The sequence below is a fragment of the Pelodiscus sinensis genome, chromosome 1 (genome assembly GCF_049634645.1).
Source record: "Pelodiscus sinensis isolate JC-2024 chromosome 1, ASM4963464v1, whole genome shotgun sequence".
Classification (NCBI taxonomy): Eukaryota; Metazoa; Chordata; order Testudines; family Trionychidae; genus Pelodiscus; species Pelodiscus sinensis.
This window is the reverse complement of record NC_134711.1, coordinates 205,080,571-205,107,377: the sequence shown is the minus strand read 5'-3', so window position 1 is coordinate 205,107,377 and position 26,807 is coordinate 205,080,571. Positions and strand designations below refer to the sequence as shown.

The 26,807-nt window shown below is 41.6% G+C and overlaps 1 protein-coding gene across 3 annotated transcripts in view; it reads right to left on the bottom strand.

Annotated features, from left to right (window-relative positions):
* Window positions 1-25,141, bottom strand: part of PCYT1B (phosphate cytidylyltransferase 1B, choline) — a 51,650-nt gene extending 26,509 nt beyond the window's left edge. For 2 of the 3 annotated variants that reach the window (XM_006112515.4, XM_025190250.2), the window contains exons 1-5: window positions 24,860-25,141; window positions 10,902-11,001; window positions 9,115-9,231; window positions 7,879-8,030; window positions 4,219-4,297 (exon numbers count right to left, since the gene is read on the bottom strand). In XM_006112515.4, coding sequence (XP_006112577.1) covers window positions 4,219-4,297; window positions 7,879-8,030; window positions 9,115-9,231; window positions 10,902-11,001; window positions 24,860-25,051 — 640 coding nt within the window. In that variant the 5' untranslated portion in view covers window positions 25,052-25,141. The remainder of the gene's footprint in view (window positions 1-4,218; window positions 4,298-7,878; window positions 8,031-9,114; window positions 9,232-10,901; window positions 11,002-24,859) is intronic. The other variant, XM_006112516.4, reaches the window with a different exon arrangement.
* Between the last annotated feature and the right edge of the window lie 1,666 nt (window positions 25,142-26,807).

The following is a 26,807-nucleotide window of genomic DNA, read 5'->3' as shown; positions in this document are numbered from 1 at the left end:
TTAACTAGAAATCATAGAATAAATATAATAAATACTGTAAATTCATTATTAACACGGTCTATTAAAAATCTTAGAATAAATACTATAAATTCACCACTGTCATAAATAAATAATTTTTATTTGATAAAACTGTCCACCTGGTTCTGTCCTTCCCCCCTTGAGTATGCATCATCGGACCTGTGATTCTTGCGACAAATGGGATCTGAGCTCTTCTGAAAACCTATCCCATTGTGTTTATGTATACCAAAAATCACACAAAGAACATAATTGAAGTTACCAAGTCAAGCACTCAAAAGTTAGGAAATGCCAGAATTAAGGTAGCCTGTTCAATGTTAATTAAGCTTGCTTTCGTGAAGACAGTTCAATTCCTATGAACTTCTGCCAGAAACCAGGCACATTTCCAACAGAACCCTTCCTGCCATGTAGATTTTGGAACCATTCTAGTTTCTTCCCGCCTCACTCTCTGGCTCCTCAGCAGGAGCAGCTCGAGGAGAGCTGCCGGCAACTGGCGCCTTAGGCGGAATGCCCGATTGGCACCCCCGCCTCCATATTCCTCAATGGCATGACATTAAACGTGGTGCCCTAGGCAACTGCCGAGGTTGCCTACATCCACGGACCGCCCCTGCTCCTCAGCAGCCCATGCAGCAGGCTGTAAGAGAGACAAAAGCCTTGGAGCTCCGGGTCTCAGTTCCTCAGCAGGTCAGCCTCCCAGGCTTGTCAGATTTCAAGTCCCTGCTCCACAGTATAAGGACATAATAGCTTCTCATAGAAAAGGTCACCGCATTGTATTCATATAAGCAGAACCATGTGTTTTCCCCTAGCCTTGTTCTTGGAAATGGCCAAACCATTTTGGCTGACACATTTCAAAAAATTCAACCTGAGGGGGATACCTAGCATGGGAATCATTTCAGCCTAAATGAATTCAGATTGACAGTTATAAAGCAACCAAAACCATGATCTTATAAAGGGAAGTGTCAGGCAACCTTCATATTAGAGGATGCTACCAGTTCTGCCTATAATATTATTGTGACATGTACCGTATATCTTTACCAGCATACGCATACAAATCCATACTCCGTCATTATCTATCTGTCATAAACTAAACAGTTAACAAGAAAAACAAGACTAGAAAATACTATATTTTGCAGTGGCATTGATTAAGTATTGGATACAGGGCCCTGGTGGTGAAAAGCAGCCTCTGAAGGATGTGGGGTAGAGACTGCAATGGTATAATCACTACTGGCCCTGAAGAGGGCAAGTACAGCCCCAAGGAGAACAAAAAATAGGACTATGTAGCACTTTAAAGACTAACAAGATGGTTTATTAGGTGATGAGCTTTCAGTGTCACTCAAGGACCAGATATGGCCAGGGTGGCTGGTGGGTGCACTGATTCAGTGTATGCCAAAGAAACCTCTGCTGGCAAGACTCCTACTGCTGACAGAATCTAAGGCCACCAAAGTGAGTCCCCGATGAACTGAGTAAGAGAGCAATTCCACAGCCTGGGACTCTGCACTGAAAACACCTAGGCACCAATCATCGCACCCCAGGAATGAAAGCTATGTTCAGCCGGTCTCAATTGCTCCCATGGACATCTACGAAGAAGAAGGTTTGATTCTCACTGCCTTACTCCTGTGCAAAGTGGCTGAAAAGTGTTATCAGAACCAATGAATCCTCTCACTTACACATGTAAAAGCTGTGAGGCAGTGGAGAATCAAGCCTGCCCTCCAGGGCAAGATCGGTTACTATTTGCTCCATTTACAAGTCAGATTCTTCTCTGCTTTATATTTTAGAGATGCACTCTGGTTGGAGAAGGAACATAAAAAGGGCCTCTTAAAGTAAGACATGAATGAGTGGCTCATTATGAGCCTCTTCCTCATGTATCTCAAGTCCCCTGTACACTTTTTTTAAAGCCCCGTTGCAGTGCCAGTTAGGTAAAGGGGCCTTGGTGTAAAGGAGGATGGTTTAATTGCTAACTGAGTATGCTTCCCCATAATAGGAGTCACACCTGTAGATCACAATAGAGCTGTACCTTAGCCCAGGGAAAACAGGGGACTGAATGTTGGACATGGTACCATGCGTACATTGGACATAAATTCCTAGTCAAAACAATAATCCTGGCAGGAATGTTTCTTGACAAATTCAGGCCTGGACACAGGAATTTCCGGGGGTTGGGGCGTGCTTTTTTTGTAAATGTGGACTGCAACTTTTTTAAATATAAAGGAGTTCAAAAATAGTCATGCAATAAGTGTGCATCAGAGAGGTTGATAAAACAATTGAGTGGAAACAGTGATTGGTAAATGATTTTGTTATACACTCTGGCTACGTCTACATTGGCAAGATTTTGCGCAAATACTCTTTAACGCAAGAGTTTTTGCGTTAGAGTATTTGCTCAAGAGAGCATCTACACTGGCATGTGCTTTTGCGCAAAAGCATCCGTGCCAGTGTAGATGCTCTCTTGCGCAAGAAAGCTCTGATGGCCATTTTAGCCATAGGGCTTTCTTGTGCAAGAAATTCATGTTGCCTGTCTACACTGGCCTCTTGCGCAAGAACACTTGCCCAAGAGGGCTTATTCCTGAGGGGGGGCCTCATAGTTCTTGCGCAAGAAGCCCTGATTTCATACATTAGAACGTCAGTGTTCTTGCGCAAGAATTCCCCGCCAGTGTAGACAGGCAGCAAGTTTTTGCACAAAAGCAGCTGCTTTTGTGCAAAATCTTGCCAATGTAGACACAACCCCCCTCTCTCTTTCTCTCTTTCTGTAGGCCACCATGATTGCACATACACCCACACGCTGCAGGCCACTGTGATCACATGTGCAAGCACACAGACACAGGCATTCTGCAGGCCATGGTGATCTCTCTCTCTGTCACACACACACACACACAGAGGCTGTAGCTCACTGAGGGACATGTGTATGAGGTTTAAGGTGACACGCAAAGCCAAGCGAAGGCCCAGCAGCCTTGCGGGTTGTTGCCTCCCAGTGACCCCAGGGAGCTAATTAGCAACCAGCCCCAGAGAAGCAGCCACAACCCAGCTCCTGCCCTAGGAAAACCCGTGTTCCCCCACCAGGTGCCCATCATTGCTGGGACACTTTGTACCCAAACTTTTGTGCTCCAGCACTGCTCGCTTTGCAGCACTGCACCCAGGGCACCTCCAATCCCACAGAGTGCCTTTACTAGCACGGTGGTGCAAAGGGAAATTGTCCCTTGCTCTAATCCTAGCCCGAGGGGATCACTGGGGGCTCCAAGGGAGTGAGTGCTCAGGGACAGGCAGGGGGTAATGTGCTTCTCCCTAGACAATGGCTGTGGGAACACAGGGCCTGCTTCCTGGTGAGCCTGCAAGTAGCCACCCACCGGTGAGCTCAGAACTGGGCTGTGCCTTCCTGGAGGAACCGAGCTGCAGTGCCTGGCCACATGCATTCCAAGGGGCAGCCAGAGCCTGGGACCTGCAGTGCTCGCTGGCTCCCTCTCCCACTGCGTGGCAGGCAGGGTCCGGGAGGAGGGGGGGGGGGAAGATGTGATGTTCCAGAGACTGGCTGGTGGGGGCTTTGCTCTTCCTTGGGCTGCTCTGAGGCCACTTTGGTGGCTCAGGACTTGTCCCCACCTGGCGAGGGAATAGTCTGCTCGCCTCAGAGCGCAGCACAAACACCCGCCACCTGAATCTCCTTTCCCCTGGAGCTGTGCTTCGCATGCTTGGCCACTGCTTCCTGGCCCCACATGGGGCAACTCCAAGCTTGTTAGTTAACTGGTGAACCCAGCATCTGGGAGACGCTGGTGGGCTTGGGGGTCCCAGTGTGGCGGGTGTCTCTGTGTACGGTGGGCGCCTTCCCTCCCCTCACTTAAAACACTGATTTCTTTCCCCTGCCTTGGACAGTCCCGAAACCCCCTTAGCCATTAAAGAGTCCCTGGATCATTATGTGGGGTGCATTTGCACCCTTCGCACCCCCCCCTCCCCCGCGTACAGGCCTGTACTGAATGGTTTCCTGAAGGTGACAGGTGTAACCTATTTTTGTTTATCCAGCCAAGGGCATCACTGGTGGTTTCAGAATATGGACCTTTCTGCTGAAGTCAGCAGCACTTTTTTATTGACAGGCCAGAAGGGAACATGCGCTTATCTCCGTTTTTCCTCTCCCAACAGGTGAGATTACAAGATGAGCTTTAAATAGATGGGCTTCAAATAAAGACTGTAATGGATACAATTAAAATGGAAAATTGCCCTCACCTGCCTCCTTTATGTGCTTGTACACATCATCAGAGCCAGCAGAGGAGTATGGGATGTCATCGTGGGCTACAAAATCAATCTGCAAAAGATACAAGAAAAGAAGTAATCAGATGCAAGCATCAAGGAATTTGTACTGGTTTTGGAAGGGCAAATTCTTTTCTGAACTGCATATGCCTGCCTGAGAGAGTCTCATCTGAAAGGTACTATTTAAAACATTGCCCGGTGCTGCAACAGAGGACACAATATGGAAGGGTAATGGAATTCAGGACTTTTGGCTCCAAGGGCATGTCTACACTGGGGACTTGTTTTGAAATAACTTCCCTTATTTTGAAATAACAAGGTGAGCATCCACACTACCAAGCCCGTTATTTCAAAATAATGAGCTTGTTTTTTCAAAATAATAACTCCTGCTTGTGAAGAGGAATAGGCTTACTTTGAAATAGTTATTTGGGGAGTTATTATTTGGAAATGACTTATTTCAAAATAACCTGGTAGTGTACACATAGCCCAAAAGCACAGGTGTCACATACCCTGGCTTTGTGTGTGATGGCATCCTCTGCTCACAAAGGATAAGGGACCTACTGCTGCTGCTGTCACCTACAGGAGCCCTCTTTTAACTTAAGTGGCAGACTTAAGTCAACTTTTAAAACTGAAGAAGCAGGGTTTCTGTTCAGAGCATCCCATATTTGTGTGAATGTGTTTTGTTGATCTAAAAACTATCGAACTGTAGATTTGTTAAAAAAGGATTATTTTACTAGAGCCAAGTAAACTACAGCCAGTGACTTGTAGTTGCATTTGGGTTTATATACACTGCCTGACAGTCACTAATATGTATAATACCTCACATGCACTTGAACAGATCTGAAGTTCATCCATTGGAGGACAGTGACACATGTGCATACTTTTGGCTGACGAATGCACTCAAGGAAATCATTGGGAGATTTGCATTTGCTTCAGTGGGAGCAGCAGAATAGGACTTTATCAGAATGCATGGACCAGGTTTTTAAAGTCCATTTCCCCTTTCTGCATCTGCACTTTGTGGGTGCATTTTAGGGGCATCATTTCAGAAAAATGGGGCCAAGTTTTGTCAGTGTATAGAAGATTATATGGGACTGCATTATATTCTGCAAAATCTGGGGGGCAGGGAAACCAACATCAGAGCACAGAGAACTATGAAAAGTTTGAGGAGGGCAAAGACCATACCCGGGAAGAACAGTTGACTCCTTGAACCATAGGAAATGATAGCCCTGGTACAATTAATTCTTTAGCAGCTGTATGCCACCTGAGGATCCTCCTATGCTAATTAGCTCAAACACACCAAACAATTGAGCCTCGGGTCTCCATCCTCTACGTAGAGACTGATGAGCCCTGGTCTGTGCTACAGAGTTAGGTCAATGCATGGCAACTTATATCAACCCACCTTTATAAGAGCATGTCTACACAGCAGGGCTAAAGCCGAAATAAGCGACTCAACTTGAGCTATGTCAATTGCCCACCTGAAGTTGAAACTGCTTAAATCAGCTTTTGGCGTTTTCTACTCAGCAGGAAGTTGAAGGAAGAACACTTTTCCTTTGACTTCCCTTACTCCTTGTGAAATGATGAGGGTTACAGGAGTTGGAGTAAGAAGTCCTCCAGCTCAACATTATTTTGAAATAATGGCTTGCAGCATAGACTTGCTTTTTATTATTTTGGAATAACGTAAGTTGTTCCAAAATAACGCTGCTGTGTAGACACACCCTGAGTGTCTATGCTAAAATGTTGCTCCTTCCAATATAACTAGCCCACTGCACTGACTTAATAACTCCATCTCTGCAAGGGGCACAGAGATAGTGTTGATATAGTTAGGTTGATGCTGCATCAGTGTAAACACTACATCAACCATTGCTAGTTTCCAAAAGCTGTCCCCCAAAACCCTACAATGTCAATTCAATTGGTGCATGCGCTCCAGGTGAGGATATGTACTGCTGGCACAAGAAGCCAAGAGCAGACACACATAAATAATGTAATTACTGTGCCATCTGTATTAGATTGACTTAACTTTGTAGTGTAGACATGGCCATAAATAATTTATCGTTAGAGTAGTCTCTTATATCTGCTCCTGAACATTAACAAATAAAGAGTATTCTTATTTCTTATAGTGATGCTAACAATAAGCATCTAATCATTACAACCAATTAATTCAGATGAGGGATACCACCATGATCTCTTATCATACCTTTAATCATAATCCTAAGAAATACTTCTCCGTGCTAATTTAGTAGATTTCACTTTCCATGACATCAAGAAGATAATGTACACTTTACTTGTAATATTATAGCCTTGGGCTAAGTTCTCTCTCAGCTGCGCAGCTGCCTAACAAACCCTGTGCAGGAGTGCAGGGTGGCAGCCCAGAGCACCACCTCTCCCCCTGGCTATGGCAGCTCTGTGTTGGGGCGTGGAAAGGGGCACCATGTTGGGCTGGTTGCATCATGCTGGGGCTGAAAAGCGTGCCTCTCTCTTGACCACGTGCCCAACCCAGAGCTGCCACTGTCACAGGACAAGTGCCCCTTCCCTGGCTCCCACCCAGCCTAGCCTGCACCTGCCCCAGTTAGGGGCCAGACACTTCTCCCCTGGCTGTGCCCACTAAAGCTGCAGTGACTGTAGAGAGGTTCCTTTCACCTGACCCCAAGTTGCTGCAGTGAGAGAAGACTGGGGGGTGGTCTTCTCTTCCTGGGGCAACCTTCTTACTAAACCCCTCATCCTTAGCCCCACCCCAGAGCCAACATCCTTAGCTAAAGCACTCCCTCGGCTCTTCGACACTTTGTTCCTCCCCTCAGCTTCACCCTGCACTCCAAACCCCTCATTCCCAGCTCCACCCTAAAGCCTGCACACTGAGTCAGAGCCCTCACCCTGGACCCGAACTCTCTGCCCCAGCCCTGAGCTCCCTCCTACATCCCACCCTTGGTACCACCCCTGCCATCTTGTCCATATGTGGAATTACTTTTGTTATGTGATATATCACCTCCATAGTTGTGCACATAGCAAAAGTTATTCTGCACATAGACATAAAAAATTAGAGGGAACACGGGCCTTGGGAGTTATACTTTGACAGTATGAACTAACAAACACAGGAGTACCTGGCAAGTTGTGAGTATTTTTAATCCTGTTCCTTTCAAACCCCTGGAAAGTCTCATGCTATAAATCCCTGATGTGCGCTTAGCTCCAAAAGGCTGGGATCTGAGAAGAGTGTTCTATGTTGTTACAGATCAGTGTGTTATTGACCTGCTAGTACTTTGAGTCAGTCTCCAAAAAACAGAATACCTGCCCACTTCTACTTAAATCAAAGAGTCAGAAAACAAAGGGTTTTTTTAAAATTTAAAACTAGCAGGTGCTTTGTAACAATTGGCTGTTGGGAGTTGAATTACTTACTGTATTCCAGCTACCAGTATCTTGTACCCTTGTTATGTGTACATAGGGCTGACAGGTGTCCGTTTTTGGCCCGGACAGTCCGGTAATTGCATCTTCTGTCCGGTTAAAAAAAACAGAAAATTTTCTGTTTTTCTTGGATGGAAGGCAGGCAGGGACATTTAAAGGCTCAGTGGCTTTTTTCTGGTGGCAATCCTTTGTGTACACAGCAGTTACTATACAGAGGGAAGGGAAGAAGTCTGGGAAAAATGGTACCTTATGTTTTTCTAGGAACTCTGGTGTGAGTGTCCATGGAGCATCTCTGATGACTTCATCTACATAGCGGCAGTGTCTGAGTGCCTCATACCGCTCGGTTTCATTCATTACAGTGAAGCCTTTGAACTTGTGGGTTAGATCATCACTGCAAACTGACATACAAACAATTAACACCACATTTCCATATTAACTGTGCACTATACGTGCTTCTGGCTAGTAAGCACTTTCTGGTCAATATCATTATTTTAAAGTTGTTTGAGATACATTCTGTTTTCAAACAAAATAAAGATGTGCCTCTTTCTGTCTTTAGGAGAGAAACAAGAATTGCATACTAAATGGGAGGAATGCACCACAAGATGCACTCAATGAGGTGTGTGACATCAGATTCTGATCTGGTAGCACTTTATAGACTAACAAAACATGTAGATGGTATCATGAGCTTTCGTGGATTCTGGTTCAGTGCAAATTTTATGTGAGGATTCATGGTTGACAATTTTCCACACCCACCGAGAGACAACACAAGGAGAAGCTGATGAAGATGGCTGAAAGCTTGCTGCCCCCACAACAGAACAGTGAGTGAAATTCTGGCCTCATTGAACTCAGTGGGAATTTTGCCATTAACTTTTAAAGAGAAGCCAGGGTTTCACTTAATAGCTCCCTCCCCAGTTTGAGACAATAGTCTCTAAAAAAAGCAGTGCTTTCCCTCTACTCTCTCTGGTTGAACTGGAAAAACATCAGAAATTCTCTCAAGCTTTTCCTCCATTATTGAATAAATCTTCCCCTTACCTCCATATGAATTAAAATAATTTAAGTGTAAAACCAAAATGTAAATAAGAATGAGATATTGCTTTTCCACTTTTTGGAGGGCTGAGGCAATAATACAAAATAATGTCTCATACTATTCATTTGAATGTTTTAATGAACTCTCTTGAGTCATACTTTGTTAATGTTTGAGCAGTAGAATTTTACCTTTTTTTTATAATCCTGAGCTTGTAAATAAAAAGATGAAAACTCATATGGAGACATTCTGCCCTCAGAAACATGCAGACATCTCCATTTTGGGAACTGTGCATATGGAGCTGAAAACAGAGTTTGACTTCATTCTTACCTTGTTTGACATAACTTTAAGATGGAGTATTTTTTAAGGCATAAAACACTACTGAGACAGGAAAATATGCTCAAACAGAGGATATAAGCAACTGAGAACATGGCAACAATGCAATCTTAGAATCTTACCTCCTACTAATAAGTAGCTATTCGGGAATAAAGTTTTGGCTTGCATAAGAGCTCTAGCATGGCCGGAGTGGAAGAGATCAAATATTCCATCTGCATACACTCTAACTGGTCTGTCAACTGCGGGGAAAGAAACACAACAACAATTTCCAGTTTTAAACAGGAGTAAATCTAGCTGTCGCATTTAGTCTTTTGTAGGAATGTTATGGGTTTTTCCCCTCAGATATGCAAAATCACAGTGAGTAAATTTAAAATGTTTTATTCTTCTTACTCTTCTGCATCTTCTTTATTGTGTTCTCAAGTTGGCCTCTTTATTAACCTCCCTTTTTCCCTGAATTCTCTCTTGGAAAAAAATATCTTCTTCCTGTCTCCCTCCATTTGTGTCAACTCACTTTTTCCCCCTGATCCCTCCTTTTTTCTCTTCCTCAGCGTAGTGCTGTACATACATGTTCATTTCCTCTTGTATATACATCTTTCCTCTTCCCCAAGACTCTTCTCCACTCTAATTAACCTTCTTATCTTCCCCATTCTTATTACCTCCTCCTATTTTGTCCCTACTATCCATCTCTTCCCGCACCCCACTCATCCTGTCTGGGCTTGGAGCTGCGGGTCTAAACAAGAACTGCTTCACTAAGTGGCATGCCAGCCCACTTTGTTGACCTAGGCAGTCCCTGTACAACTAAAAGACAAACAAATGGGACCCTGACCCCCAGAGCTGCTGCTGCAATGCAGAAGAAAGAAATGCCAGGGTGCTCAGGATGACCATATCTCCCAAGACTCAGGTAAAAAATGTGGAGAAAACCATATTTCTTGGAAAACTTACTGGGAAAATGGAGATAGTTCATCAATGTGAGGTAACAGGCAGCTTTTTGGGGGCCTGTAAAACCATCAGTTGATATCCTCCTCATCCTCTGAATGATACATGCTCCAAAACATGACCTACCCTAAACTCTTCTACCATAAAAAGAGATTACAGGAGTAAGTCAGTTCTGCAGAAAAGGGGAACAGGTGAAGTGTTTAACACGTGTGTGTTATGTAGTGGGAGTTAAGAAAATATTAGATCAAAATTTCCATTTAGACAGGTAGAGGGAGGGACTTGTAATGTGGCCAACCAGGGTCTCAATAAATGGCTCCCTGATTCCGGAGAGCTTTAATTATTATCCATCAGCATACATCAGTTCACGCCCCACATCAGTTGGAATGGGAGAATGGGCGCCAAACATTACACTCCCTTTGTGGGGGCCCTGATACTATAGTAGAGCCAGCACTACAGGCCTTGACTGCTGTAACTGTAACATCAGAAAGGCAGAAGTCATTTCCCACCACACCACACAGGTATTCAGGAAGAGTACATTCGTACACTCATAAGCTAAGATGCTGTCAGAGGATATATATCATCCCTGTGATTCAAAGACCATGAAGTGTGTTTCAAAATGAGGGAAACACTGACTTTAGCCAGGAAACCATATGATTTCAATATGCAAATAACCTCTGTGTGATGATCTGCTGAGTTACCTCTTATATCCAAACTAACTGCCCACCATGTTCATAACTGTTTAAAAATTAATCCATCTCTTTTAACAATTATATTAAAATGTCTGATCTATCTTTCTAAAAAAAAAATCCTTTTGTTACACCTTCTTAATCCCCAGCCAGGTAGCCCAAATGCACCTCCTTCTCCCAAATGAAGAGTGCTATTGTAATAGTGAAATACTGTCTGTGAGAGCTGCTTTTAGTCCTTTTCATGCTGCTATCATTGATGCAAAGAAGTCTAATTAATCCAGACTCACCTGGTGTTCCCAGGTGGGCCTGAGAGATGGTTAGTTTCTCGTGTGGGGCTTGGCACTGACAGCTTATTTCATCTGCAAATGGAGCAGGTGCAGCCAGAGTCTGGAAGGCAATGGAGGAACAGAGAAAGGGGAAAAAAAAAGCAAAAATTACATGAGCAAATATCCAGTTCATTCTTTAACCAGGAAGTCAAACCTGAATCACTTCATTGAATGTCAGTGAGTCCTATGGCATAATGTGGCATAATGATGATTTGTTTCCTTTCTTCCGTTACTCGTGAGCACACACAAATGGTACAAAAAGCATCCATTGGGCACTGAAGAGAGTATGGGGTTTTAAAAACATCACACAAACTAAACTTTGCTCTTAGTCAAGAAGCTCCAATGTTCTGAAAATGGTTCAGGAAGGAAAATAAATAATCTATCCACACATTGCATTCAGGTCTTTCTGGCCACAGGCTCAAAGTATCAGAAGTTTAGTTCTTGGACTGTGAGTTGTTTAAGCGTTTTTTTTCTCTGTCCTAAGTCTTGCGTACTGAGGCAATCTCAAACAATCAGATAGGATGGTAGCTTGTCTGCTAGAGGATACAGTCAGGGTGGAGTAGGTGTCCATTTTCCTTAGCATCTTTACTGCAGTTTTCAGACAAAACATCTAGTTTTTGCTATTTATCACTTGTGAATGTGGGACAGTTGCAGTTAGATCAATTTCCAAATGCCCCAGAGGTAAAATGTTCACATATATATTAAAATTAACTTAAAAGCTCATTAGGCACTAGGATTTTGGAAAATACTAAGGCTACGTCTACACTGGCCCCTTTTCCGGAAGGGGCATGTTAATTTCAACTATCGTAGTAGGGAAATCCGCGGGGGATTTAAATATCCCCCGCGGCATTTAAATAAAAATGTCCGCCGCTTTTTTCCGGCTTTTAAAAAAGCCGGAAAAGAGCGTCTACACTGGCCCCGATCCTCCGGAAAAAGCGCCCTTTTCTTCTTCAAAGTAGGAATAAGAGCCTCCGGAAAAGGGCGCTTTTTCCGGAGGATCGGGGCCAGTGTAGACGCTCTTTTCCGGCTTTTCTAAAAGCCGGAAAAAAGCGGCGGACATTTTTATTTAAATGCCGCGGGGGATATTTAAATCCCCCGCGGATTTCCCTACTACGATAGTTGAAATTAACATGCCCCTTCCGGAAAAGGGGCCAGTGTAGATGAGCCCTAAGGGTATGTCTACAGTATAGGACAAAGTCGAATTAAGATACACAACTTCTGGTTCATTAATTGCATAGCTAAAGTCAAAGTAGCTTAACTTGGCTTTTGGCACTGTATACACTGCAGGAAGTTGGAGGGAGAACACTCTTCTTCCAACTTCCCTTACTCCTCATGAAAGCAGGGTTACCAGCATCGACCGGAGCACACCTCTCACTTCGAATTAGCTATCTTAACTGGACCACTAATTCAAATCCTGGAAGATCAATAGCGGCAGCTTCAATCTTCCTGTGTAGTGTAGACGTATTCTAACTGACCACCTCTTCACTAGCTTTTCAGTGGTTTGGGCACAAACTCCATCCAGTAACAAAAATTAGATATAAACTACTTGTGCTGAATTAGTCCTTGATACTTTGTTTAATTTATTTATAAAGGACATACAAAGTCAGGTCTGGACTAAAGTAAGAAATTCCAGTGAAATTTATTTTTCATTATTATTAATGTTTTAATAATAATGCGGAAATGCTTGGACACTGTGTGGTCAGGCTCCATTATGTTAGATGATCTACATATTTGTAATAAGAAACAGTGCCTGAAGAGTTTGTTTAAAGACACAGGAAAGACAAAGGATGGCAGAAATGAGGTGGTACTACCCCTAATTTACAGATAGCAATCTCCTGATGCAATGGGAGATTAAATATTGTCTCAAAGATCACACAGGAAATTATAATCACTGCTATTATATGCTTGGCCCCTTGTGATTTGGTATAGGGGGAAATACCATTTACTTTTTAGTTTTGATATCTTCATTAGTTAAAAGTAGTAATAAAACAAAAATAAAAAGGTTTCCTTTTTTTTGTCAAAAGCAAATACATCCTCATTAGTCTTTGCCATGGTGTATTTGGGATTTCATGGCCTTGCATCATCTGTTTTGTTCTGTTCTTCAGAAGAGACCAAATGAAGCACATTATGTTGTCATATCTGTTATCTCAGCACTCATTATGGCCATAATAAAATATTTCTTGCCCTTTATTTACAGTTTTCAATACTTCTCAGACACCTATGTCATTTAGTGGGTACTTCTCAGCAATACCATATTACATACTATCTCCTTTTAACAAAAATTGCTCTCTTCTCTCTTTTTTTCTTGGAATGGTTGTTATGTTTTCTTATGATGATAAATCTCCATACTTAACAGACACTGGCTTTAACTTGCAATGGAACTTTTGTTTCTTGACTTTAAAGAGTGGGTTCCATTGTCCCATTGATGGCATCAAGGTAAATTCTAGCATTCATTGGTAGCCTATCTTGGTCTTGCGTGTGATTTACCATCAATATTGATTTTATAAAACTTTCACCATTCCTACAGATTTAAAAATCTACTATATGGCAGGGAAGCATCCTTACTTTCACTGATGCCTCCATAATTTTAAATGTAACTGTTGTATACTGACATGATTAAAAATAAAATATGGGAAAACCAAACTTGCTGTTTGGGTTCTGTGGAAGGGTATCCTGATCAACTAGCTGCCCACGTAGCACAGTGTACACTCATTTTCTTTATTTTCTAATGACTGTCTTTTTGCTTCTGTCTTTGTGATTGTGGAGTGCTGAACGGCCTTTTTAGCTCCAAGCAATGTCAAGTTATACAACATCCGACATAGGCTGCTTCACGCTGTGATAAAGAGGAGGGCAGGAATGTTAAAACAATAATGGCTATGGTCTGAGGCCTGCAACTGGTAATCACACCCTAGCTAGGTACAGACTGTTTCCTGGGAGACTATTTGAAGAAAATAGGTCTGTTTTGCAGCAAGAGATTTTTTTTTTCTTTTCTAGTCAAACAGAGAAAACCTTTTACCCATATACATTTCTTTTCAAGACTGAGCAGCTTTTTCTCTCAGCCCCTATTAAAGCCAAAGACATCCTGTTTTGGCTTCCCATTAGCCTAGGTCTTGTTATAAAAGGTCTTGCCAATTCCTTTCTTACCATGTGACCGCTCGACTTTCAGACATTAAAATGAACAGTAATTAGGGACAAGAGACTAAAATCAGGGATATGTCAAGGAGGAGCATATGTAACCTACACACCTTCTGGATGTGGTGTATTGTCCCATCTAGTGACACAGAGACCACTCACAGAGTGACAATAACGAGTCTGCTCTATAACCTTCACTAATAACCAGCTGCCTTTTAGTTTGTGTGGTAGATCAGGATGGGCAATAAGACAGAGGTGGTTTGCCAGAGTCAGCCCTTGTAAGGGTCTCTGCCATTGTAATTACTTGCGCCTCCACAGGTATGAGTCCTTGAAGCTCCTGTTGGCCGCAGATTGCCATTCCCGGCCAATGGAAACTGCGGGAAGTGGTGCGGGCTGAGCTACCATTTCTTGCAGCTCCCATTGGCTGGGAATGGCGATCCATGGCCAACGGGAGCAGCAAGTGCCCATACCTGTGGAGACGAAGGAAAATACAGCAAACCCAATCAGGCCTGTGAGTTGATTATTGACCACCACTGCAGTAGATGCTCTTGCACTAAGCACCGAAGGTCCCAGGTTCAATTCTAAAGGCCCCAGATTCAGTTCTTAATCTATAGCAGACGACTGAGATCTATAGGCATTACATACGTATTCAGAAATGCATACAAATGATGTGCTTATAGGCCAAAGAGAAAATAAAGAAGCCTATCAATTGGTACCTGGGGCTGTGACAGGCTTGTCTCCACTACAAAGTGGATCAATATTCTGGTGATCGATTCTCCAACAGTCTATTTAGCAAGTCTAGTAAAGACCCATTAAATTGACTGCTAATCATTCTCCTGTTGACTCTAGCAGTCCAGCAGAATGAGATGAGTAAGTAGAGTCAACAGGAGAGTTAATTCTCTCGATCCTCCCCCACCCCACCCCCGTAGTAAGTAGACCTCGTAGTAAGTAGATCTAAGCAACATCAGTTTGAGTTAGGCTACTAATGTAACTCAAATTGCATAGCTTAGATCGACCTGTCCTTGCATAGCTTAGATCGATCTGCCCTGAATCTAGACTAGATTTGTAGCTGAATCCAGTCATTTTTTGAAATGGAACTTAGCTTTCCAACTTACTTAGCCCTTGCACACTGAAAGGAGTAAATTGCAATGCCCAAAATACCATTACAGATCTGGGCATAAGGACCAAATTTAGCCCTTGGCTATAATAATTGTAAAGACAATGTGAAATCATCCTAACAAAACAGGAAATTTTCCTCCCAAATTCTAACCAGCTTGAAAACTGTTTCAACTAAACAGGAGCTATAGTGGAGACCAGGTTTGGGTAGCCTGGACTGTTTTTGCTGAATTGGTTTCAAAAGTCATTTTAAACCAATTCAGCAAAATCAATGGTTGTGAAATCCGGTGAGTGTAAATGGCTCAGGCCAACCCTTTGGCTCCAAGTAGTTTTAAAAATGGTTAGAATTTGTGGGAAAATCTCTCTGGACAAGTTGTCTCTCTTTAGCCAGGATCCCTGTGCATCAGCTGGGCAGTGATTCTAATTTTGCATGCTGTCTCCCTGCCAGTCAAATTTGGATGTAGAGGACCTGGCAGTAAGAGTAGTTTGAGATCCACATTACCTCTGCACCTGCTTTCTGTCCATTCAAATAAGTAATTTTTAAGCTGTGGCTGACAAACACAGATGAGATTATTTAGATTCTTTTCACGTGAGTACAGAATGAAGTTTTCAGTATCAGGGCTGGCTTGCTTGCTATGTGCCCAACAAGGAAATCTCTCTGACCATCCATTTGCCAGCACACTATAGCTCAAACAGATTACCAACCAGGACACTGAAGGAAACTATTTTCTCCCCATTTATCCCGTAAGTACTAATCAACAGTGTGGTTAACTATGCCATGGTGGCATCTACCTGGATGTAGTTATCCAAGTGCTGACTTCAGTTTCTGGTGCAGTTTCAGTGCCTGAAACTTGCAATAGGAATGTTGCAGAATATAGCCTAGCTCCCTGTTCCTCTCTTTCATCTGCTTCTTCATGTTTTATGTCTTGATTGTTGAACACTAACTCATTTACTGTAGAAAAGGAGAGAAGTGAAAGGAGGCAATTTGGAGGCAATAATTAATAGAACAGATTTTATAAAGGGTTTGCGTTCCCTTCCTTTGAATCTGTGTGCTAGCAAGGAATTCAAACTTCTCCAAAGGGGAGGAAAAAAACCCTCAACTCTTGCCAGGAGACGCCCAGTCCAGATCTCTTCCTTAAGCTGGTATGAGTGGAGCTATAGTCCCAGCTTTCACTTTCTTGCCAGGCAAACTTTCCAGGAGAGTTTCTCTCAGAATATAATAAGCTTTCTGAGATTCCCCCAGTTACTCTGAATAAACTTATTCAACACAGTGAACTCGGCACAATGATGCAAGGAGGAGTTTGGACCATGGATTCTAAACCAGAAGGTTATACAACAATTATGAAAGGCACACTATCAATGCTAAAACAATCACACTTCAGTCTAAATATCTTTTACAAGATGCTGTTATGTGTAATCCCTACAATTTCCATAACGTTCTGAGACTGGAGTGGATAACTGATGAAAGGAGCTCTCTCCTCTTCCATCAACTGAAGAACTGAGACAAAAGATCTCTGGAGCTGACTATGTTTGCACAGACATGCCTATTATAGGTGGGTGATCGGCAGTGATCAATCAATTTTGGCTGTTCTGGGTTAAAATTTACTTTGATCTTGTATAATTAAAGGGCAATAGAACTGTACTTGGCCAGTACTAACTGGAGTGTGGGGTTACCTAATTTTACCTCATTCACTAAGCAGGAGGTAGGAATGCCAAATGCAAGTGAAAGTCAGAGGTGGGAGACAGGGGTTTCTATCTAGTCGTGTGGCCTCTGTTTAACGAGTCCCAGATAAATTTCACCCTCCCTCTCTAGTGTTTAAAAAATAGACTCAACTGAGAGTCTGTGTTTCAGCTCAGTAATCACTAGAGCTGAAATCACTGTTGAGCAGGTCTAGGGACCTGAACATTAGACTTTGTTTGTGGACAGTGTCATGATGAAAGGCAACAGACCACAGATGCAGCATCAGTGAGGTTCCCCTCTCCCTAGGGAAATAACAAAGATGTGGGCTAACTGGTGGATTGCATTCTAGCATTGCAGCTAGAAGCAAGGAGCAATGTGAGTGGCAAGCAAAAGCAACAATCAGGACTAGCAGGTGTGACAGTGACATCAGTCTTCCACGGCACATTGCTTGGCCACTGCTGCTTTTAGTGGTGGGAGGTGAAGCCATTGCAATGCACTTCTGGATTCTGGGACTTCGCAGACCTCACACAACAAATCATGACTGGGTGCACTGGCGGGAAAGGGGAATGGCATGTTAATAGCCATTTGTCCATTGGACTTTAACACTGCAAGGTGGGAAACTGAGGCAGGTGTTTACTTGTAGTTTGAACATGTTGGAAGCATTGTGGTGTTTTCTCAAAGCAATGCTGTGTTCCCTCTATCTCTCTTTTGTTACACACACACTCAGTGCTGTGAGTGGGGATGTTTTGCCTTTTAGTGTACATCTAGTGTGTCTCTCAGACTCTAGATCTATAATTTTGGGTTTGTGCTACAGCACTAATAAAAGCTATCTAGACATTCAGGCTTAGGCTGTGAGGGGGATAGATTCCAGAGCTCCAGCCCAAGCTGCCATGTCTACAGTGCTGTTTTCAGTATCATAGTGTGAGCCCTGCACATATGAGTCAGTAGATCTGGGCTCTGAGATTCATTCCTGAGGATTTTAAAATGCAGTGTAGGGATTCCCTTAGAGGCATCCAGGATAGTTTAGTTTCTTCACATTTCTGGGTGGGGATTCAAGCTGGTTCTGTTTTATAAAGTTAAAGCTATATTACCAATAACCATGACCCACCTCAAGTGTATTAAGGATCAGTTAAATTGTAGCTGCAGTGTATTTCTGGATACCTCCAGGTAAATATTCTGCAAGTAAAATTTAGTTAAAAGTTGTGTTAACGATGTATGAACCAAAAGAGAATCTAGCTGAGTCTCACAGATTTCTATTGGTTCTGAGCTAATATGAATAAAGACTAATTCAGAAGAATCTGTTTATATTTTTAATTAATACTATTTTAAAAATTTAATCCAATTTGCAACAACTCAGACAGCCTTTTCCCCCAAAATACTATCTGGGTTCTATCCTCCATAAAGTCATGTTCTGCATTAATAATCATTATTAGTCAGTCAATAATTATTATACAATCACAAGGTGCAAGTGTAAGTTTCAGAAAAAAGAAAAATGCCTAAATTCTTCCCATCTTTTTACAAAAGTGCATGGTGACATGTATAGATGCATAGCTTTTAAGGCCAAAAAGAGACCATTATGAGTTTAACCAGCATTTCATGAAGTGGTTTCTGCATCAAGCCCATCATTTCTGGTTGAGCTACAGCCTATCTTTTGGAGAGTATGACATATTTTAGACACATGTTGGCCCCAAACTCAAACAAAGAACAAATGAAAGAACCAAATATGTATCAAACATCATTTACACAAGATATAAAGACACACTTCTCCAACAACACATACAGTGCTGCCTCGATACAGACAATCATTTCATAGGAATTAGCCACAAACACAGACCTACGCAACAATAACGTTAGGGCAAACCATTTTTTAATTTTTTTTTCAGCCTTGCTGCATCTTCCTTGGGTGGGCTTAATTACATCACACAATTTTTTCATGACCTTGATCAATGCAGTTAAGTTGACTTAACTTTGTAGAATAGACCAATCCTTAGTTTAGGCACATCTTTTATGCAGGACTGGCTGTGTTACTGGTTTCTATATATGTATTTCTGCCAAATGTAAATACTTCTTAGCTACTTCCCATGGATTTTTCCTGCATTAGAATTTTTTATGTAGTAAAATCCCTGCTTTTGCTGTCTAGTTACACCATCCTTTCTAGCTCATTTTCATTTAGGCTGTGAAACAGACATTCATATTACCTGAAAAAAAGCATTGTTTAAGGAAAAGATGAAACAGAATCTTCCATTAATATATATTATTCACACCAATTATCATATTTCAGTAGTTCTCTATATATAGGACCAATAAATATTGCAATATCTTATTGCGAAGGGTACAGCATATTCAGATATGTAGCAATAGTGTGACTCTCATGCCATGTCTTCGCTATGGGGAAGATCGCTGCTGCTACGATTGATCTTCTGGAGTTCAAATTAGTGGGTCTAGTAAAGACCCGCTAAACTGAACTCAATGAGTGCCCCTCTCTGTGCTGGTACTCCTGCTCCCATGAGGAGTAAGGGAAGGTAACAGGAGTGTTTGCTTCTGTTGGTCACCTGATCTGGAGATTGTGTGGAAACTCAAATTAAGGTACGTCAACTCCTGCTACATAATTAACATAGCTGGAGTTGTGTCTCTTAATTTAACCTTCCCCTTAGTGTAGAACTGGTCTTAGTGAAATAAAAGACAAATTACAATCTAGATTTTTGTGGTGAGGGGCTGCAGACAAAAAAAAACGTGTTTTTAAAGTGTGTCAAATGCAGGCCAGAGTTGACATGTTTTTTAAACTTTTGGTCCAAAAGAGATAGAATTCATGAATACTACTTCTGGGTCCAAATACAGTACACAACTTGTGTAGGCTAAGATCATCTACATTTAGTCAAACTGTGGCTTCTTTAAGCTCCTAGAACACAGTCTTATTACATAGTCATCTGCCCTAATGCTCCTTTTCCATGACATTTATATCCCAGCATAGATCCAAAATGAAGAAGCGCTGATGGATGGTCTCTAAATCATACCACATTGTGGAAGAAAAAAAGCATGGCTAGTTTTGTATCTACAATAAAATCCTTTATATTCATAATGTTACTAACTATAACAGTTAAAATAATATGTATTTGTTGAGGAATTTTACCCAGTCATATAAGTAGAATATCTGAAATATGCAGTTCTGTAAAAATCATCCTAAATCATTGTTTAAATAAAAAGGAAAAACATCAGAGATCAAAATACTGAAAGTCGAGGCCAATTTTTAGAAATAGCTCCTTCAAATTTTATACTTAATCACAATAGGGAATATTTCTATGGATATTATACCTCCAGTTTAAACCATTATTAAATCTCCTCCAAGAAAGAGTAATAATATATTGTAATCTTTCTTATCTACTCTGAAATGAATATTAAGTGTTTTTCAAAGTTTCTGAATGATTTCACCAACATAACTGGTGATTAAATTTTTTTTGTAAAAACGATTAAAGACCTTAAATTAAAATTGTCAGAAGTCCCTGTGACTTGGGCATCTATATCCTCTTTTCTAAAGTACCTGAAGCATTAGGCATCTAAGTCTCATTGAAAGTTTATGAGAATTAGGCACCCAAGTCATGTAGGCGCTTTTGAATATTTTATTCCTAGAGACTTATTGTAGAAGAAAGATGTATACAGTCTGAGTAAAAAAACAAAACAAAACAAAAACCAAAATTCTCCCACTCCACTTCAGTGAAAGTCAAACCAAGTGGTAGTTGTTAAATTTGTTTTCAGGTAAGTTTCTATGTGTATTAATTGTTTTTAATTGCAGCACTGTTCTTACACATTGCCATTGCTTCTTTCTGATGTAGACACTGTCTGGGATTGTCTGCCACCCCACCTGTGAGCAAAGCTATTGTTATTATTGATTTAATATTTAGGTTGTGGTAATTCTCACAGTATGCTAAATTCTTTCCAAATCCAGATGAAGACCAAAGGCGCTGATCCTGTAAGGAGCCATGAGTTGCCCACAGGGAATTAATTGCAGAATCAAGCCCAAAGACTTAATCCTCATAAACTAACTAAAAAAGTAGCTTCAAACTGCTGTAACGTCCAAATTAAGTCCCTCCCCCAACCTTCTATAGTCCATGTGCCTCTGCTTCTCAGGGAAACAATGGACTTGACTATGCTGTGTATTTTTAGCCACATTTATTGCAAGGTAAACGTGGTCCACTAGTTTAAAATTACAATTTGCACAGGTGCGTTTATCCCATTTTCAAACAGTTGGCACTTCCATTGACAGACCATATCTACAAGACTGGTGTACACTGGAATAGCAACACTTGTATAGATGCACCAGTGGCTGAAACCCACAGTGTAGATGAGACTATAATGTAATGGAATGTTTCATTGTTGTTGTCTGAGGGTAAGGTCCACTGATGGTGTATGATGAATGATGGTATTAATTGTCAGGCAGATGCATGAAAATAGGGAACAAAGAGAAGGCAAAGTTAGAGGGAAGGAGGGAGCAGGGAGTATTTACTTCAGTGATAGGCAGCCTAGGCTAGTGAGTGGGCCACAGGAGTGGCCTGCCTTCATGCCCACAGGATTGTCCTAACCAAGATGGTATCCCAGTATAGGGCAGTTTTGCTAACTGTGCTTGTTTACCTAGAATATGTGGGGTGTGCTGGTTGCACTCTAGCAGCACTTTGACTGGATGCAGAGGGAGCACTCAGCACACATTGACTGTGAGAACCATCAGCATGCACCTTGCTTTACATGTGCCCTTGCTTTACGTGCATGTCACTTTAGTAACACCAGTAGGAACAAAAAGCTATATGGGTGGAAACCAGCAGAACTGGCATCCCTGCATGTGGGCAACTGTAAATAAAATGGCTGGCTGGTTTGTAGCCCATGGGCTGCAGGTTGCCTACCACTGCTCTACTGCAATATGAATTCTTAGTGGAGTCCCTCACTGACTTTTTTAGTTCAAAAATCCCAGACAGCGTCTGCAAAAAAAGAAAAAAAGAAAAAAAAAGAGGAAGTTATGGCAATTTATATAAAATCAGTGCTACACCGAGGAAAAACTCATATTTCAATACACATTGAAACTTACCTGAAAACTGACTTCAATGTCTCTTGCTTTCCTGGCTCATGGAAGGACACAGAAGTTTCCTTTAGTCCTACAGTGACACTTCCTGCCAAGATGGCAGCCTCCATGACATAAAGTCAGAGGGACTGACTGACTGAAAAAGAAATAGTTACATTGTGACAGATATTAATTAAAATATTTGCTGTTTCTGGGATTCAGTTATGTAATTCTGTTTTAATTAAAAAGCAAACAACAGTAAATACTATAAAAATATCAATTTAGGAAGTCCTACTAACTCCAGTTCCATCTGTGAAAATATTTATTGACTTTTGCAAAGTTTCATTATAAAGTAATGAATACTTTCTTCAAGTATTTCATGTTATTTGTTCTAATTTTGAATTATATATAGATATAAATAGATTAAAGCAATAGGGTTTTTTTAAACCCCTACCTATACAAAGAGCTCTGGCTGTTAATTACTTTCTCACCATCATCATAATAGCCACCTACCTGCATGAAAAAAAATCACAAATAATACAAACTCAGCTCATCAGTATTACATAATTGCCTGGTAACAAATTCAAATACAGCATAATAGGCCCATAGTAAAGTTATTTTAGTTAGGACTCTCCAGTAGAGAGTTTAGTGTCCTGGTTAAGTGGCTTTCCCAGTTAATGGTCCAACCCAACTCCCATTGACTTCATAGAAGTTGGTCCCACAACTAAGAGAAGAGGCTATTTTAAACATCTGAAAAGACTTACAATGAAATAAAGTTCTGTACTGAATAAGAATAATGGACTAGATCCTCAGCTGATGCTGTGGTAGAGTTCCATAGTTTTCAATGGAGCTATGCTGACTGGCAACAGATAAGGATCTGGTCATATATCTGGTCCATCTTTATTTGTTCTTATTTATTATTAGTCATTAAATTCTTAAATATTCTGAGTTCTCCTCTACTTCAACATTGGCACATTTCTTTCAGCAAGTATAGAGGTAAGACAGTCCCACAGAATCTCATCTTGGACATATGAGTTTTCAATAAATTTTTATTCCAAGTATCTCTGTTGTCATTACTGATGTATTAATATTCATGGAGCTGTAAAACAGGTCATTGTGAGTTCCTGTTTTATTCATGTATTCCGGTTGCCACTTTCATTTCCATAGGATTTCAACTAGAATGACTGATACTGTAAATACCTGCTTCACATTGACATTTCTTCCTTTAAATGCTTTTTTATGTGGCAGGATAGGAGGGATATAATATATTCAAAAGGGTTGTATTATGTGTAAGAAAAACTTTAACAAACAGCATTTTTAAACACATTACAGTACTTAGCTCCCTTATTTAAAAACAGCCAAACAGCCAAAGCCTATCCATTTATAAATTAACAGCTTTTAAAAAAAGTTGTTAGCTAATTATAAAAAAATGAGGGGAAAATGTTAATTTATGTGACTCTAGCAACTATTCCTATTTGTCAGAGCACTTCAGTGTTTGAAAGAAAGTGTTACATGCAATTATAGAGGTTGGATTTTTTTAAAAAAAGTTTTAATTAAGGTTGTGTTTAATTCTGGAAGTAAATGATCTCATTTCCAGTGCTAAACTACTGCACAAGTCACAGAGTGTAACACCTTATTAATATCCATTTCTTGGGCTTCTGTCATATGTATCATCATTATCAGTGCCTTGTGGTAACACATACAGGGATAGGGAAAAGTTAACAATTACTCTTGTCGAGAATAATAAATTGGACAGTCTTAAATAAAGAACAACAATAAAAACATTCAGAATAGAAGAAAGACTAACACATGAAAATATACAGCTCTAAAGTGCTTGCTCTGAGGGTACAGCACCCAGCTGGAGCCTGTGCTAGTTTTGACTGTGAAGTAGTCTGAGCTGCCTGGATGCGATTTTTGTCACCTTCATTCAAAGACTAACAACTTGTTTTATGATCAAACATTTCCTCTCCCCAAAAAAAGTCCCATTTCTTCATGCTGCCCTTTCAAACCACACACTTTTAATCAATCGGCAAGCTCCCCTCTCAGATATAAAGGATAGACGGCATAAATCATTTGCCATAATTTAAAGCCCCATATCTCATTGGAACTTGCCCTTCATAGTTCTTTATGACTTTAGAGAAGCAGCAAGCAACACCTCATTGTTTTGTCTTATTTGTTAGAGTGGACTCCTATCTGATGCAGAATGAATCTGCAGAACCCTGGGAGTGAAACTGAACAGTGATGGTGTAAGAGGGCTTAATTCAATACATCAGACATAATATACAGAGATAAAGGAATGCTCTACCATATGGGCAGCCGGCTTCTCTGAATGCACTCTTGCTAGACATTAATTATTGAAGACATGCAGCTCTTCTTTTAATGCAGCTATCCACATGCGAGTCACATGCTTTCCATTACCTGAGTAAAATCATGGAAGTGTACACACCCAATCTTACTAAAAGCTTTTAGAAATTTGGGTGATCATACTACATCATATTAACTCACTGTCTTTTGTTTAGGGACATGACACTTCTGCTTAATCTGTCATTTATTTCTCAAAGTCAGCACAAAAACAAAGAACAGGCGAGGATGAAATGAGCAGCCTTGCTGTAAATCCGAATCTTAAAAAGACTAAAGAAAAATGCCCCTTTCATATTCCTGACAGGTTTTGTTTATAGAAAGAGAGCTGCCAAAACAGAACCTCTTCCTCACACACAATAACAAAGAAATCCTAAATAATCTGCATTTTTCATAGCAGGTACAATAGCTCTTTGTAACACACGTTCTCCCAGTGCAGACTATAAGCACAATCAACCGAGATGAATTAGGCTGCAGTTGAATTCATATTTACATATTATATAATTGAACAATCTATTCCTTTACATTCTAATAAAGCAATGAGCTTTTGGGTGACAAATACATGCATCCTTTGTCTGTACTTACCAACCGAGGCTGAGGGCATGTGTGTTCTATCTCCTCCATGGTTTCTGAAAGAAGCTCATTAGAAAAGGATTTTGGGATACCTGTTTCTGACTCAGCATCCGTGGTGAGCACGGGCATGGCCAGTGAATATTTTTCTCCGTGATGCCCTCTCTGCTGTTCTCTTTGCAGCCAGATAATGTTTTCCTTTGTCATATAATTCACTTCCCCACCCCCACCTCTTTCACCTTTCTTCTCTTTCCCTTCCCTTGAGGAATTAAAGGGTTTTCTTTCAAGGAGAAGCAAAGAGGCAAGGCCTCAGTTTATCACTATAACAACCAGCCAGCAACAGAGCAGCTGGTGTGGGATACAGTATTCTCATTTGCATGATGTCTTCTCATTGGTTACTGTCACCATAGTACCACTGCATCTGAGTTATGTGCTCTGTTGACATTAGATGATGCACAGAGCACCAGAACTTATGGGAGGAGAGGTTATTGAGCACTATAGGACTTTGTGAATGTGAATAAACACTGCTGTGCTCTACATATCAGACAATCCCTCTTCCCAAGATATATATTAAAATTCTTCCAATTATAACCCCATCTGAAATGTACTCTTTTTTTTACATGCAACCAAGCTTTAATTAGTATTGCACTCTGTTGGATGGGTACAAACACTGAGGACCACATTTTTATGTATGGGGGAGTAAAATGCATGTGCGAAAAAGTGTGTGCATTGATTCCATATACAGAACCCATACTTCCAGGCACTGTTATAAATAGTTGCATACAGAACCCAGATATGCATGTAGACCCTCACTCTAGAGCAGGGGTCAGCAACCTGTCAAAGGTGGTGTGCTGAGATTTGACTTATTCACCTCTCTGTATGGGTCTGCATGCTAGTGATACTTTTTAAAGTCAATGATCGTCCTACTTACAGCAGCTTCATTAGTAAAGAAAGATGCAGATCTTATCTTTTAGTGCAGTGGTCGGCAACCTCTCAGAAGCGGCATATCAAGATTTAACTTATTCACGGATGTGTGTGCCAGGGAGGAGGTGAGGGAGGAGTGAGGTAGCAACGGCAGGCTGGGTATGGTGACCATATTTTCTGAACCAGTTGCAGCTGGAGAGACGGTTTAATTTAAATTGTGAAACAAATGTTAGTTTATCAAACTTCATTTTACATAAGGTAAAATATTATGTCCAACACAAAAGGTTTCCATAGTTTCTTTATTTATGGCAGGGGCGGGAAACTTTTTTGGGGTTGGGGTTGGGGTTGACTCACAGAAAAATCAGTTGGGGACCACACCAGTGAGAAGCAAAAAAATTCCTCCAAAACCCCCAACCCTCACTGATGTGGCCCCCAATTGAGACACCTCACTCCTCTGGTGCCCCAGCCCCATGGTGAGGGGAAGGGAAGTGGGGGACTGAGGTACAGAGCTTCCCATCAGAGGTGTAGTGAGTGGGGATGGAGGGATAGTTGCCCCCAGGCACCATGCTAGGGGCGCCAATTTAGCTGACTGTGAATAGCCTCTGCAGCACAGCCTGGTTGAGCCAATGAGACCTGGCTTCTTTTTACGCCGACAGCCTCTGTGCGAGATTGGAGCAACCCCATCACGGTGACCCTGAATTCGAGGGATGGAGGGGTGGCAGCTGGAGTTCAGGGCTGACTCCAACTTCTGCCCTCTCCTGGTCTGGCTGGAGGCTGGGCAGACCCCGGAGCTACGAAACCCCCAAGAGTTGCAGAGGTAGTTGCAGGCGAGGGCCGACCCCTAGAGCTAAACCTCTCCACTCGCTGGATGGGAGTAGATGAAAATCAGGGCCAGCTCCTGGAGTCCCTTGCTCCCATGAGGACCCCATCGCAAGAGCTGCATCACGCTCACCACTGGCCAGCCCCGGTAAGCTACCCCTGCCTTCCAGTGCTCTGCCATGAGCCCTTCATCTCCCACCACTGTCCCTGACTTCTGCAC